Source organism: Panthera onca, chromosome B4 (genome assembly GCF_046562875.1).
Source record: "Panthera onca isolate mPanOnc1 chromosome B4, mPanOnc1 haplotype 2, whole genome shotgun sequence".
Lineage (NCBI taxonomy): Eukaryota > Metazoa > Chordata > Mammalia > Carnivora > Felidae > Panthera > Panthera onca.
In genome coordinates, this window is record NC_138345.1 from 120,732,123 (window position 1) to 120,749,125 (window position 17,003).

At 40.2% G+C, this 17,003-nt stretch overlaps 1 protein-coding gene across 3 annotated transcripts in view; it reads left to right on the forward strand.

The window, feature by feature from the left end:
• The first annotated feature begins 10,480 nt into the window (after window positions 1–10,480).
• The window catches only part of ANO4 (anoctamin 4), a 416,532-nt gene continuing 410,009 nt past the window's right edge, over window positions 10,481–17,003 (forward strand). For all 3 annotated transcript variants that reach the window (XM_060656635.2, XM_060656636.2, XM_060656637.2), the window contains exon 1: window positions 10,481–10,792. In XM_060656635.2, coding sequence (XP_060512618.1) covers window positions 10,672–10,792 — 121 coding nt within the window. In that variant the 5' untranslated portion in view covers window positions 10,481–10,671. The remainder of the gene's footprint in view (window positions 10,793–17,003) is intronic.

Consider the following 17,003-nt stretch of genomic DNA (forward strand, 5'->3'; position numbering starts at 1 on the left):
TCAGTTACTGAGAGAGAGAATGTTAGTCAATTATAATTGTGGATTTGTTAATTTATTTCTTTAGTTCTGTCACTTTTTTGCTTCATCTATTTTGAAGTTTTGCTATTAGGTCCACAAATATTTAGGATTGCTGTGTTCTTTTGATGAATTAATCCCTTTAATAGGAAATGTGCATCTTTATTATTGGCAACATTCCTTGTTTTAAAGTTTAATTAATCTGATGTTAATATACCCCTTCTAGCTTCTTATTAGTAGCGTTTTCATATTATATTTTTCTCACTCTTTAAACATATCTGTGTCTATATTTAAAGCACATTTCTTGTAAATAGTATATAGTTGGGTCTTTTTTGTTTGACGTAAAAATCTCTTCCTTTTAATTGGCATATATAACATTTATATTTAACACAATTATTTTTATTGCTGGGTTTATTTCTACCTTCTTGCTATTTGTTTTATTTGTTCAACCTGTTTTTTATTCCTCTCTTCTTTTCTTGTCCTCTTTGGGATTAATTGAGGGTTATTTTTTTTCCCCTTTATTTCCACTATTGGTTTATTAGCTATCACTCTTTGTTATACTTTTTGTTTGAGGATTAGAGCAGGCTTCTTTAACTCATATATTAGTATGGATTAATAACATGCCTCTTCACATATAATGCAAAAATCTTTCAATTCTGTATGTTCTACTTATCACCTTTTATTTTCTTTTCTATTACATATTTTATAATCTATAAATTTTATAAATCCTACAATATATTGCTATTACTTTTTACTTTAGTTATCTTAGTTGTAGTTAAGAAAATGTATCTCATTCTTAAGCAAATTACCACATGAATAGCTGAATGCCATGAGTTGATTTATTCAAGTCTGATGAACTGAATTGATCATTGTGCAAGGGGGATGGATTTGTCCTTAGACCACTAAGGCCCATAGAAACACTAAACTGGACGCTTTTCCTGAAGAACATAGGGTTTTTAGAGAAGAAATAGAAACATGAAGAAACAAATTTTGTTCTGTTTTAAAGGGGAAAGGAAGTAATTGATGTGGTCTAGGTAACCAGCAATGGCCACTGGCTCAAGTCATTTACTTCCTGACTTTTAATGGGTTTGACTCTACTACTTTAAGTGGCTGTTATCCAGTAGAAACTCACATGGACACACTCTAAGAAGGATCAGTTCTGTGTGATTTGATTTATTAGGTTTCACTGGTATGGTTTAATATCATTATTATGTAACACACATGTCAACACATGGTTATGTGGGTTGCAATTAATTTTATGGATTGCAGGGGCATAATTTCTCTGTTTTGCCTAGCACTCCTGGGAATCTATGATATATAGAACAAGTATCTTACTATAAAGTTATATCAAGAACACTGATTAGCAGGAAATATTTAAATGGAATTTTTGAAAATCAGTTTATGTAAATCTATCACATCATTAGGCTAAAAAAGAAAAATCAAATTATTATATCAAAAAATGAAAAAATATTTGATAAATCCATCACTTATTCATATAAAAGCTCTCAGTAAACTAGAAATAGAGAGGAACTTCCTCAACTTAATAAAGATTATCTATAAAAACCCACAGCTAATATCACATTTAATGGTGAGAAACTCAAAGCTTTCCCATTAAGATCAGATACAAGACAAGTATGTCTCTCTCTCCACTCCTTTTCAACATCATATTGGAAGTTCTAACTAATGCAAGAAAAGGAAACAAAAGGTATACAGATTAGGAAAGAAGAAATAAAATTGTCCTTGTTTGCAGATGACATGATCATCTATGCAGAAAATCCAGAGCACCTGGCTGGCTCAGTCAGTTAAGCATCTGACTCTTGATCCTAGTTTAGGTGTTGATCTCAGGGTCATGAGTTCAAGCTCTGCACTGGTCTCTGTGTTGGGCATGAAGCCTACCTTACAAAAAAAAATCCAAAATATGACAACCACCCCTCCCCACCCCCAGCAAAAAACAAAAACAAAAAGAAAAACAAAACAAAACAAAACACCCAAAAACTCCTGGAATTAATAAGTGATTGTATCAAGGTTGCAGGATACCAGGTTAATATACAAAAATCAATCATTTCCTATATACCAACAATGAACAAATAGAATTTGAAATTAGAAACACAATACCAATTACATTAGCACCTCCCAAAAATTAAATACTCAAGTTTAAATATGACAAATATATACAAAACCTATATGAGAAAAATCGTAAAGCTGATGAACAAAATCAAAGAAGAAATAAATGAAGGCTCTTCCATGATAATGGATAGGAAGATTCAATACTATCAAGATGTCAATTTTTCCCAGCAAGTTATTTGGTGGATATTGACAAACTGATTCTAAAGTTTGTACGGAGAAGCAAAAGACCCAGAATGGGCAACACAATATTAAAGGAGAAGAACAAAGTTAGAGGTTGACACTACTTGACTTTAAGACTTACTATAAAGCTATAGTAATCAAGAAAGCTGTAGTATGAAAGAGTAGGCAAATAGATCAATGGGATAGAACAGAGAGCCTAGAAATAGACTCACATGAATATAGCCAACTGATCTTTGACAAAGGAGCAAAGGTAATACAATGGAGCAAAAATAATCTCTTCTACAGATGGTGCTGAACAACTGGTCACCTACATGCACAAACAAAATGAAACAATAAATCTAAACACAGATCTTACACATTTCACAAAAATTAACTAAAAATTTACCACAGACCTAAATATAAAATGCAAAACTATAAAACTCCTAAAAGGTAACATATTAGAAAACCTGGATAACTTTGGGTATGGTGATGACTCTTTTAGAAACAACACTGGAGACATGATCCATGAAAGAAAGAACTGATGAGCAGGTCTTCATTAAAATTAAAAACTTCTGCTCTGTGAGGGGCACCTGGGTGGCTCAGTCCCCTGGGTGACTTTGGCTCAGGTCATGATCTCACAGTTCCTGAGTTCTAGCCCTGCATCAGGCTCTGTGCTGACAGCTCACAGCCTAGAGCCTGCTTTGGATTCTGTGTCTCCCTCTCTTTCTGCCCTTCCTCTGCTCACACTCTGTCTCTCTCTGTCTCTTAAGAATAAATAAACATTGACAATTAAAAAAAAAAGAATGGGAAGACAAGCCACAGGCTGGGAGAAAATGATTGCAAAAGACACACTGATAAAAGGCTGTTATCCAAAAATATACAGAGAACTCTTAAAAGTCAATAATAAGAGGGGCACTTGAGTGGATCAGTCGGTTTTTTGTCTGACTTACAGCTCAGGTCATGATCTCACGATTTGTGAGTTCAAGTCCCACATTGGGCTTTCTGCTGTCAGCGCAGAGCCCGCTTCAGATCCTCTGTCTCCCTCTCTCTCTATCTCTCAAAAATAAACATTAAAAAAATTAAAAAGTTCTTAAAAAAGTTCAACAATAGGAAAACAAACAACCTCATTAAAAACTGGGCCAATGACCTTAACAGATAGTTACTAAAGAAGATATGCAGATGGCAAATAAGCATATGAAAAGGTGCTTCACATTATATGCTATTAGGGAAGTGCAAATTAAAACAACCACTATATACCTATTTGCACGGCCCAAATCCAGAAAACTGCACCAAATGATTGAGAGGATTCATGGAGCAACAGGAACTCATTCATTTCTGGTGAGGATGTAAAGTGGTATAGCCACTTTGGAAAACAATTTGGCTATTTCTTACAAAGCCAAACACTCTTATTAGACAATCCTTGGTATTTACCCAAAGGAGTTGAAAACTCATGTCCACACAAAAACCTGCACATTGATGTTTGTAGCAGCTTTATTCATAATTGCTAAAATTTGGACGCAATCAAGATGTCCTTCAGTAGTTGAATAAACAGTAGTGTATCTAGACAGTGGACTATTATTCAGCACTAAAAAGAAATGAGCGATGAAAAAAATGGAGGAAACTTAAATGCATTTTACTACATTAAGTGAAAGGAGCCAATCTGAAAAAGCTACACATGGTATAATCCCAACTATATAACTTTCTGGAAAAAGCGAAACTATGGAGGCAATAAAAAGATCAGTGGTTGCCAGAAGTTGGGGGGAGGGGTGAATAGGCAAGGCACAGAGGATTTTTAGGGCAGTGAAAATACTCTGTATAATACCACATTGATGAATACATGTCATTATACATTTGTTCAAACCCATAGAATATACAATACCAAGAGACCCTAATGTAAACTATGGACTATGAATGATTATGATGTGTCAATGTATGTTTACCAGTTGTAACAACTGTACCACTCTGGTGGAGAATGTTGGTAATGGGGGAGGTTATGCATGAGTAAGGTAGGGGTATATGGGAAATCTCTGTACCTTCCCTTAGTTTTGCTGTGAAGCTAAAACTGCTCTAAAAAAATAAAGTCTTAGTAAAAAAAAAAAAGAATGAAATTCTCTTCTTTGTTTTTCTTTTTCCTTTCCTTTTTCCTGGCCAGTGCCCCCCAAAACCAAAAGCAAAATGAATGAAAAATGTTTCATTCCAAAATGAGATGTTATTTTCCTCATCCAGAGCTTGCAAACAAGGTGGTCAAACACTGGTTTTGCAACCCCCAGCCCTACACTCACCTTAAAAATATAGTATTGCAAATGAGAAGGGTGAACTACCAGAGTCTTGAGGGCTGAGAGATGAAACACAAACAGCTAGTGAGAGAAGAAGATTGCCTATGTCCTGAGAAGTCTAGATGGATATTCCCAGAAGGGAAATCTCTGAGGAACCTACAAAAGTCCCCACAAGAGACAGAAAGGTCCAACTTGGCAAGAAAGGTTATTGTGACCCAGTATTAATTCTGGGGGCTTTGGGTTATTTCACCAAATGGAGAACCCTTAGTTCAAGTCAGTGAGTGGAGAACTGGGGAGCTCTTTCATGTAACATGTTCGTTTCACTTAAGGATTCTACTGCCATTATTGTTTAAATCTTCTGTGGGTTTTGTTTACTTTTTATTTCTTGGTCTGCTTTTCTGCAGTGGAGGCAGATATTTTTCTCCCTAATGACCATATTCTTCTCACATGAAATTTGTTCTCAGTAGACAGCTAGCAAAATCCATTCAGCATTCTCTTGGTATTGAGTTTTTAAAATTTTGATTGGGTTGATGTTATTTTAAGCCACCTTTCCCCATAAATGTTGTATCAAACAGATATTTAAAATATCTCTTACTAACAAGTGCTCATAGATGGTTTAAATGTCTCCCCAAAATATCAATTTCTTATGTGCATTCTGATAACCCATTATGTTCACTTTTACTTCTCTCGGTGGGGAATTAGAAACTTAAATATGTTTCAGATGAGGTCTAGTTTGCTCTTTTGAGTGACCTGGAAGTTCAGTTGCTTGGATGTCTAGGGTGGGAAGGTGGGAATCAGGGCGGATATACAGCCAGGATACATGATACCAGTCACAAAGTATTAAAATACCTCCATACTTGGTTGGTAATAAATAGGCATTGCTCTAAGACACCCATTGCCTGACACCTTGGTTCTTGTAGACTTTCCCCAGCAGCTAAAGGGTTAAGCCTGGCAAGCCTGGGGTGCCTGTTTGATTGGTGGTGACTGGTGCAGTACTGTCTGTTTAATTATTATGAAAAGCACCCCTTGGTGAAAGGAATGGAAAGGATTTACTGCTTGATTGGCATTCCTAAGGGAATCCTGAAAAACTGGACATAATAATCATAGGGGTTAATATCTACTGATAACTGTTTGAAAGGTTTTATAGATATTAACTCACTGGACACCCTCAAGAATCCTTTGTTGCGGCTGTTATTATTACCTGCATTTTGTAGATGAGAAACTGAGGCCCAGGTTAGGTTATTTGCCCACAGTCACATAACTAATACATGGTGGAATTTGGAGTTTGAACTCAGGCTGACCCCAGAACCAGTGCTTTTTTTTTTTTTTAAGTCTACTCATGGCTCTGACCTTCTGTGAGACTATAAGCAATAAGCATTTATTGGGTTTCTGCCATGTAGAGCACCATGTAAAGTACTGTGGGTGAAATAAAGAAAAACAAGACCTAAATTCTATCTTTCCATAGTTCATCATCTTGCGAATTTAATGGTCAAGTTCCTTTTCTCCTGACATGGACAACATAGGTCCCACATAATCCCTTTCCATTTGATGGTCCAGAGGGACCATTTGATAAACAAACTCCAGGGGAAATATTGGGTGCATAGGACTCCAATTTGATGGTGTTCACTGAAGATCAGAAAAGTAATGTTTTCATAGGTTGCTTTCTGGGACATGAGAAATAGTCATTTACCATTTAATGTAAACGCTTTGGCTTTCCCATTGAGATGGAATATGAATTTAGAATAAGGTAGACCAACCTGCTCCCCAACCAAATGGATCTGAATATACAGCATTTTTGACCTGTACAACTATTGCAACACTCAGAATTTTAGGATGAGATGTGTGTTTCTGTTTTCAGAAAAAAAATTATGTCATTTGTATAACAACATAAAGCATTTTTAAGGTAAATGTGATTGGACCTATAATAAATTTCCTCGTATTCATGCATGGTATTTGATAAAAAGGCAGTGTCCTCTAAAAAGCAAATTCTATTTTATCATATATTCAGTTAAGTTGCCATGACAATAATTAGTGTGATATGTTATGAAAGGCATTCAAACAAGGACAGAACGCACGAAGCTGACTCCAAACACATATTACTGGCAAAAGTTTTTCTGTTATAAATTGAAGAGAGATTTTTCATGACACTTGAGAAATGGAGACCAGGAAACCAGAAATTAAATAATCTACTCTCTTCTCTGAGATAAGAACTCACTGTTCATGTTTACTTCTGCAGTGTGATTCAACTGACTGGCCCTGATGTAGTTAGGAAGCCCTCATTTAGCCTCTTCTTGACCATTACACCTTTCGGTGCAACTTTCCTATTTTGTCTTAAGGAAAAAAAGTATAAATAAAATAACATTTTAAATTGAAGATTTAGAAAGAAAGATAACCAGATGGTTTATATATATTCAACATTTGGGAATAGGATATCATGAGCTCTGTAACCTGGTTTCAAATCTTAGCTCCAGTCCTTACTGACTGTTAATTAGTCACTCAGTGACTCAGTTTCCCTAACTATCAAATCATCAATAGCATCTGTTTTGTTATCTTAATAAAGATTAAGACTATATATATTATTATATATAAATATATAAGACTTTATATATGTGCTTACATATATATTAAAATAAATAAATTTGCATATATGTAATTAATTGTAAGATATGTAAATAAGTGTACCATTCATTGTTACAAATCTGCCAAACTTTATAGAAATGTGTTGTAAACATTCATTTAAAGTCCTAAAACATGACCTTGATATAGTTGTTTCTTTGACATCTTATGTTATTGGGTTTTTGTTTTTGTTTTGTTTCAGGAAAATAGTTTTGGGGATTTTACATTTCCATTTAATAGCCCCAGATTTGGGACACCTGGGTGGCTCAGTTGGTTAAGTGTCCAACTTCGGCTCAGGTCATGATCTCACAGTTCATGAGTTCGAGCCCCACATCGGGCTCCATGCTGACAGCTCAGAGCCTAGAGCCTGCTTTGGATTCTGTGTCTCCCTCTCTCTCTGCTTCTCCCCTGCTTGCACTCTGTCTCTCTCTCTCAAAAATAAACATTAAAAAAAAATTTAAAAAACACAGATTTAATCATGAAGGGCTAAATGTTTTATATAATTTAAATTTATTTAATTTTGGAATTTTGAAAAACAAAGATTGTCATTTCATTTTAGCTATAAATTTTTTTCAGGTGTAGAAAATTAAAGGATGGATCCAAGGGGGCCATTATTGTTATAGCGAAAGGATCTAATATGTAGCTATAATTCCTCATTGTTGTAATTAGTTTTCTTTAAAGGCTATGTTTTGGATGCAAACTATTTGCTATGCCATTAATTTTTTATCTCTATTGGATCAGGGTTACCTCTAAAAATCTGATGAAAATTATGGATCTTCTCCCCATCCCAGAAAAAATGTATGTACATACCCAGTTCTGAATGTATTTCAGAAGTCATGATCCCCATGAAGCCCACCCATAGACTCTTTCTCCAATCTTCCAGGTCCAGGAAGAACTCCATTTGTGCCTCAATAGAACAGACACTGTAGTTCTGACAGAGTTCTCTGGCCTGGCCAAAGTGTTGCGTAGAATAGTTTGGTGCAATAATCTTTCTTGAGTGAGGAAGATGATTGAGATCTATAGAATAAACTTACCCACAACTCAGGTCTCCTAAGCACTGACCGTTTCTCAACTATCCTTCCCCCATAATCAAACATTTTTTTTCTCTCACACTAATTGATTCAACTAATATTAATTGAATACTTAATATGGGCCAAATAATGTGCTAGGTGTTGTGATACACTGAGATAAAAGACATGGTCCCTTCTTCCCAGTGGAGAGGTGTATGGATAAATAGACAAATTATAACATGATGTAATAAATGCTATAACAGAGATGTTACGTGTTACAGGAATACCAAGGACGTAGGGCTATAAAAGCTTTGATCTGTCAATAGCAGCAATATCTTAAAATGTTCAATTTGTTAAATCTTTTATAATGGACCAAATCCTAAGTCAAGTTGATCATGGGCAAATCAAAACTAAATTACTCTTCACATGCAATAGTTTAAGAAATGAGTATTTGTAGAGTAGTTACTAACCTACAGAATTAAAATACCTTGCTAAAAATGTTGATCACAGAGAGACTCTTTCACTGTCAAATGCATTATAATCACATTTAGGAAGTTAATAGTAAGTCAAATAGATCAAGTTTAGAGCATGCTGAGAAGAGGAGAACCAGTTTTCCTCAGTCTACCATCTGAAAAAAGCATTTTCCTGAAAAGATTTTGAATACAGCTTTCATCAAGGTTGTGGCAGTTCATATTTTACTCCTGAAAACACTGTGAATGAATAAAACATAAGAAAATTTGAATGACAAGCTTGCCTTTAAGAAGTCTTACTGGCAACCACACAAATCCTGAACCTCATCTTTCAAATGTCATTTCCTCGGTGAAGTCATCTGTGAATCCTGCAAAGACAGAACCACTTGCTCCTGGCGGCCAGGTTTAACAGCCTGAGTTCCAGGATACTGTCGCAACTGTTTGTTGGCCTTTGTTCCCCTCAAGAATGTGAGGCAGAGAGACCACCCCCTTCTGCTGCAGACATGAGGCTGCTTAAAGATGTCAGTGTCAACTGACAGCACAGGGCTCTTAGCAAGTCTGAGGTGTATTTGACCAACAATTCCTCAACCCAGAGGCCCAGTATTTTCAATCTTAATTTTATTGAGGACACTGAATATCTCAAGGACTTGGAGTGGTATTATGTGGGCAGAAGTTCAGGTGGCCTTAAGAGAGGTTAATTAATCAGACACCACATTTTAGTTCCTGCTAATTAGAAAGAGCTGCCAAGAAGAATTAAAGTGCAATTTGGAACTCATTTTGATTGTCCTTCTTCATGACCCTACCTGAGCTAAAATGTGGAGGTAAAGGGAGAGAAAATCTGGAAGTCAGAAGACAACTCTGCCCTCTCAGTACCTCCACCGAAGTTGGCACAACCCCAAACGCAGTTACTAGGCTCCACAGCATCGCCCCCCAATTTGTTGGACGCTGGCGTTTTTCAAGGCCGAGACTCTCTGGTCATCAGGCCAGTGGAAGCCCTGGGCAGCGCTCAGGAGCTTGTGAATTTAATTTACTCTTGGGATTTGCGAAACTCCGGGTGTTCCTGACGCCAAGGGGTAGTTAGGCGGCCTCTAGTTTTTTCCTGTTCTCCCCACTCCCCTTTGCCTCCCATTTCTTTCTTTCTCCTCCCATTTGCCAGGGAGCTGATTCTTAAGTCGAGAACCAGCACGACAGAATGGGTGGGCTTTCAAGTAGAGAGAGCTGGGAGGGGGTTGGGCCTTTAGTCATTCAACAAATATTGAGTTCACGCCCTGATTGAAGCACGAGCAGTCAGAGCAGAATAGGACACTAGACACAGCCTCACGGGGAGACAGACACACCAGTAAAAGTGACAGGATGATGCTCTAGGACAGGTCTGGGCTGTTGGGGTCAGAAGTCTGTACTTAGCGGTCCAGGACTTCATTAATAAAAATCCACGGGACACAGTTGCCACTCTCCCTTGGGCTTCGGCCTCGGAGGCAAACCCTTCTTGAGACTGTCCCCTACGCTGGGAATCGCGCCCTAGAGTCACAGGCGGCCGGTCCCACCCCCTGCGTCCCCAGTCGTGTTCTCCAGTGGAACTTCCCTAGGAAAAGAGCTGGAGGCTCGAGGTCCGGGAGGCCGTGGCGCCCTCGGGACTCCCCGATCCCACGTTTGCCCGCGTCACCCTGTCGCCCCCACCCCGAGAGGCACCCTGCTTGGAGTGGACCCAGCCGGGTCCTGCCCGACGTCCGCCCGTTGGGGCCACATCCGCCGCGCGCCCCAGCACCTCCCACCGCCTGCTTCGCTCCTCCTCTCTCCGGGTCGCCAGTCCTCCGCTGCAGGTTCAATCCCCGCAGGGACCCGGAGCACGGGGACCCGAAGCGCGGTTGACCGTCTGCCCTTGCAGCCGAGACCCGGCCAGGGGCACCTGCGAGCCGCGGGCACCTCTCGGGGCGACCGCGGCGGGCTGACTGGGCATGCTCAGCAGCGGGGCGGCCGGGCGCCGCGGGAGCCAAGCGCATGCACTCGCGGGGCCAGGCGCCGGCCGTCCAGGGGCGCGGCGCGCAGGCGGCCGCTCTGGCCGACGCCCTGGCCAGCCTGGGCAGGACGCGAGCCAGGATGGCCTCCCTCACGGCATACGGTAACGGCGGGCGGTCGCGGGCTCTCGGGGCGGCTGGGGCGGGCGGGGCCGGGAAGCCGTCAGAGCATCCTGGGGAACTTCGGGGTTCGGCTCCCGAGAGGGTCAGGAAGGAAGGGAGGGGGCTGCAGCGCGCGCACTGCGTGGGGCTGGGGGTCCGACGCTCTGCGGGGTTGGAGCTGCCCGAAACCCGGGAAGGGAGTATGTGCAAAAGGAGTCGGTGGGGGTAAAAACGCCCAAAATTTGGGAGGTGTCTGGGAGCTCTGTGTCTCCAGAAAAATCCCACTAGCTTCAGAGCACCGAAGGGAAGGGATACGGGTGTTAAGTTCGTTTCTAGTGGTGCGAGGCTTGGGAGTTGGGAGGTCTGCGTTCAGTCAGCGCTTGCCTTGTCCCTGACTGACCTTGGGCAAGTTATTTAAACTTTTTTGTTCCTGTATTTCTCCATCTGTAAATTAGAGATGAGAACATCTCCCTGACAGATGCTGTGGGGTTAAAATAATATGCACCAAAATATGCTTTTAATGCAAAAAAAAAAAAAAATCAGCTTGTAAATAAAAGTTCCATGGGAATAGAAGGCATCATTCCCCCCCCCCCCCCCGCCCCCACCGTTTTGGGTTAAAAAAAAAAAATATATATATATATATATTTATTTATTTTTATTATTATTATTATTTCTTAAAGGCATTGCAGAGTTCTGAGGAAAGCAAAATCACAGTATGAAGGTTTCCAACTCAGCTAGAAATCCCAGTGCACTGGGGAAGCCAACAAGGCTTTTTATCAACATTCCTGCTTGCGTGGAAAAAGCAATTCTCTGTAGACCTTTGTCAGAGATGCTGCCGAGATTGGGTTATAGGAGGGAGAAACTCAAGTAGACCTCCCCCCTCTTCCCCTGGCAATCAGTTGCTGTGATAACATCTAGTTTTGGCGTTTTAAACGTGAAGCGGATGAGCAATTGTTGGAAAATGCTTTGCAGGGACATCTCCCAAGCCTGGGATTTGGGGGGGGCGGGGGGCGGGGGATTTGCTGATCTTTGGTATGGTTGGTATGGAGGCTTCATTCTGCAGGCCAGTGATGTCCCCTGCTCATTTTACCAAGGTTAAAGGAGTCAGTGTCTTTTTTTAACGGGGGATATAACTGTTTAAAGGGATCACTCAGGTGGCTCTGAGGGTTTGCAGTTGATCCTTGTGAACTGATAAGGAATTGTGAGAAGATTACCAATTGCATACTAGTGACTTTTTTTTTTAACTTAATGCATCTTCTGCTGGGCTGTGAATTGTTCTTACTCCTGCCACACATTTAACACAGAACATTGTCATTCTTGGGTTACCATCTGGGGATAATCCAACATTCTGATGGTGTTTTAGGCATATTCATTGGCAGGAATCTATTTTTTACACCTTTTTTGATCAGTGATCCATTGTGTTGGATTTCACATGCTACTCTGTGGATACTGTCAGTGATAGTTAATAATAATCAGTTCTTTAAATTTCTAGAAACTTTAAAAGCTTAATTGGGCACCTAGGTAGAGAAAATGAAATCAGAAGAAGTGAAATTGTTTTTGAAAAGCAAGTATATTTCAGTAATTAAAGGAAAAGGGTGGCAGACCTTTTGTTTGTTTGTTTGTTTCTTTTTTGGCAACAAAGAATTACACAGGTTTCTCTTTAGGGCCTTTAAGGGAACTAAAACAGACTTAAATATATATATCAATTAGAATTTGTGCTATTTTAAATATATTCTTGACACGCTCTTCTTTCTTTCCATCCCTAACGTGGTGAATACACTTGGCCACAAAGTGCACATTAATTCTTCAGCCCATAGCAAAGTGACCCAAGACATGACAAGATAAGTTAGTCCATCAGGGTTTCCATTCTGGTGAACAAGTTAAGGAAAAATAAACTTGAGGACATTCAATATATTCCTCACCTGCTGAATGTTGTTGAGATCATTATCTGATGAGAGCTTGGCCCAGTCTGGAACCTTCTACAAATCATCTCTCTGACAACTGAACTGCTTTAAAAATGTTCCCTTTTGGTTCTGTTGGATTTGGATTTAGATATCATGATGGGGGATGATCTAAGATTCTTTCCTGGAACTTATAGGGTTCAATTTTTGTATTCATTTGACTGATTTAATAAATGCCTTAGTCCTATCTTTAGCACAGAATGAACAGTTATACTGTAGACTGTGTGTTTTAGGTTCCTGAGAGAGAAATTTGGCTTATGTATGCATTTCATTAGCAGCAGCCTCCAGTAAACCTCATTAGCTTCCCATCCAAATATGCATTTTTGGTCCTGTATTGGAACTTGTTCTGTATTTTAGCATGAATTTTTACTTTTAGACAGCCGTCTAGGCTTATATATTCTGGAAATGTGAAATGAGATTCAGGTAATCAGTAACTGTAATATGCACTCTAACAAATATATGTTCAGTGGATGATGCAGTTTTTAAAATCCTGGATTTTTAATGCCTCAACCTTTTGAGCTCACCACTGATTTTTCTTTGCTTGTCTTTTAAATGGTTTGGGTTCTTATCCACTTTTAGCTCATTATATAACCAAGTGCATGACACCAAGGATGGGTGACAAGTCTCCTTTAGAAAGAAATGGCTGGGACTTGATTTGTTCTTGGCCATGCAAAAGAAGGCAGAGGGGCTATGTTCTAGTCTGAACTGGGAAGATGACTTGTGGTTGGACTTGTCAGCTTCGTATCTGAAGAGGCTTAATATGGGGCCCAAGTTGCTTATAGAGCACAGTGGGGGCTATTTTAGGGAAAGTGTCTCTGAGGAGATATTTCAGCAGACATCTAAATGAAATAAAGGAATGAACCATTGCCTTATGTGGGGGAAAGAGCAATCCTGGCAAAGGGAATAGTGAGAGCAAAGGTCCTGGGGTAGGAATGAGTTTGTCATGTTCAGGGTTAGCTAGAAGGTCAGTGTGGCTTGAGCAGAGAGAGCAAGTAGAAGACAAGAAGGAAATGTAATCAGAGCCAGTATTATTCTTATAATTATTCTCCCCCCCCCCCCCATTCCTCCTATCTCTTAAGTTGCTTCTTTTTGGAGTTCTGTTTATATTGGTGTTTGCCTGGGTTGTGTCCTTGAGTTTATAATCTTACTCTCAACCATTTGGAAGACATTGATTAGCCACCTACCAAATGCTGGACAATGACCCTGAATGCAGAGTCAGTCCCTTGGTGGGATACCTTTAAACTGGGGTGGTGAAGTTTTCTATATTTTAAGTAGAAGTGTGGGGTATGCTGGGACATAATAATGGTACTTTATGTGAATTACCTTAGTTAAATCTCACAACAACTTTTAAGAAATTGGTCCAGTGTTAGCCCCATATTCATTTGAAGAAATCGAGGCATAGATAGGTTGAGGAACTTATTTAACCTCACATAATGAATGGGGAACCCCAGGGCAGATTTAGAGTTTGACTCTGGAGCCTGGGGTTACTGTTAATTAGGAGGAGGAAGGAAATGAACAAATGTGTGGATAATTCCAGGCAAAAAGCATGGCTTGAGCAAAGGCCAAAAGACAATGGGGGGCAGACGTTCAGTACTGGTAATTAGAAGAGGAAGCCGGGCGCCTGGGTGGCTCAGTCGGTTAAGCGTCTGACTTCAGCTCAGGTCACGATCTCGCGGTCCGTGAGTTCGAGCCCGGCGTCGGGCTCTGGGCTGACGGCTCAGAGCCTGGAGCCTGCTTCCGATTCTGTGTCTCCCTCTCTCTCTGCCCCTTCCCCGTTCATGCTCTGTCTCTCTCTGTCTCAAAAATAAATAAACGTTAAAAAAATTTAAAAAAAAAAAAAAAAAAAAAAAGAAGAGGAAGCCAAGCCTAACCATGCAACATGGAAGTGAAATGGGGCAGAGAGCATAGGACATAATTTCCCTTTGTGCAACTTCGTCTTTATTTCGGTGACTCCCCAGTGGAACTCACCAGCTCAGAACTTCTTTCTTGTGTGTGCTATGCTTTTATACTTAGCTGTTGGCTAGACATCTCTAATTGTATGCCTCTCTGGCCTTTCAGCTTAGCTCAATGTGTCCAAAGGAGAATCCGCTCCCCCCCCCCCCCCAACCGTTACCTGTTTCCCATAGAATAACTGCAGCTCTCCAGCTGCTAAGGTCAAACTATGTACCAGGCTCTAGCCTGGACCTAGGAGGGCCTGAATGAGTGAGATCTCATTATTTCTCTCATAGGTGGCAGCATCAGCTAGAGGAGACAGACTTCTAAACAAAAATTATAATGCAGTGTTGTTGTAGTGGGGCGGGGGGAGGCTGGGAGGAGTGAGGGATAGGTCAGGAACAGCTCCCTGGAGGGGATGATGTTAAGAGGCTAATTGGGAGAAGGAGGACATTCCAGCAAAGGACAACAACATGAACAAAGATAAAGGGGAGAGATGGCAGGGCGCATAAAGGTAGCTGCCAGGACCACATGTTCCTAGAGTGTGACAACCTGGAAAGGTTGGCAAGGACCATTGTGTTCTATGTAGGCACCTAGGCCAGACCCCTGGGAATCGTCTTTGACTCCTCTCTTTCTGGAACATACTAACCATAATACCTTGGGCAAAGGGATTCACCTCCTGTGTCTCAGTTTTCTTATCTGTAAAATGGGGTCACTGCAATAGTACTTGTAGGTGCATATGTGTGGTGCACAGTGAGTACTCAGTAAGCATGAGCTGTTACTACCGACTTCTCCTCCAGCTGATATACTCTCAATCACCAAATCCTGTTGATTCTTCTTCGTTAACATATTTCTACTCTATTTTCTCCTCTTTCTGCCCACTGTTCTTATGTTAGTGGAGGCCACCACCTTTGCAGTAGCAGCCTCCCATCTGGTTTCTCTACCTCTAGTTCTAATCCCTTCTGGTCCCATTTGCAAATCTGATCCTGTATTCTCCAGCTTAAAACTTTTCAGTGGCTCCCCTCTGCTTACAAGTCACAATTTAACCTTCCTTGTTTGGCAAATAGGACCCTTAAGGAGCTGACCACCCTTCTCTCTTGTGGTCCCAGCACCCCACCTTTTTTGGGACACCAGTGGTTTAGCATGTCTGATTACATCAGGCTTTGTCAGGTGTCTGGACCTTGGCCCATGCTCTGAAACACACCTCCCTTCTCCTTTACAACACTCACTCCCCTTTCCCTTGGGGATGTCTCAGGGTAAGTCCTCTTCCACCCAGCTCTCTGTTTTGTTTTGTGAATATTCCCCTTTGTGGGTTGTAAAATCCCAAAGGACAAGGATGATATCTTTTATCTTTGAATTCCTGGTGCCTAGCGCAATGCCTGACACATAGTAGGTGACCAGTACTGGGGTGTCTGAATAACTGCATAGACTGTGTCAGGGGGCAGTACACTGTGCACAAGTTTTTAAAAACTCATTTTCCTATTGCAAATAACAAGCAAAATAACTTTACCCTTCAGAAAAGAGGAACAAGCAAAAGACCAAAAGCATCCATACCATGTGGTACAATCAGATGCATGCTAACTAACTGGAACTCATGCTTTATTTACAAAATAAATCCAAGGAGGTATTTGATGACTTCTCTTGTTTTTGCCCTCCACCACCTGGCATGCTTGTTATTATGCAATCCAGACACTCATGGTCAACATTGATTAGGATTCTTTTGATTAAAAAGCTGCAGCAAAGCATGTACACATTTTTCTTTCACCTTCAGCCTTCACATTTTAAAAGTCTCTTTCTGGGGTAAGATTAAATTAAAATTTTATTTTGATCCTGTGAAGAAACATCTTAATCTTTTCCTTTAAAACATTATGTTCTTTGTAATAGCCACATGGAGTTTTCTATTAGAGCATAGTCCTAGACAAATAGTTCACAGCTACTAAGGAAGTTTCTAGAATAGATGTGTTTTGTGAGTGCTTACTATGTGCCAGGCACTGTTTTAGGTTCTGGAGGTAAACAAAAAACAAAACAACAACAACAAAAAGCCCGTTTTCATGAATCTTACATTGTACTAATAAGAAATGGATCTTTACCTTCTGGAAAAAATGAAAATAGAATATAGGATTTTCAACACTGAATCAAATAGGTAATGTGGAAAAGAAAGGAAAGGAAAGGTTTTCTCTAATTAGGGTTCATGAAAGGGCTTTTGTCACTGTGGAGACTGTGAGTGGAATCAAAGGAAAGCTGAGCTAATGAGTATCAGGCACAGTGTTTAAAATTCAGGAATGGTGATTAATGTATTTGAAAGCTTACTAGAGGCTTT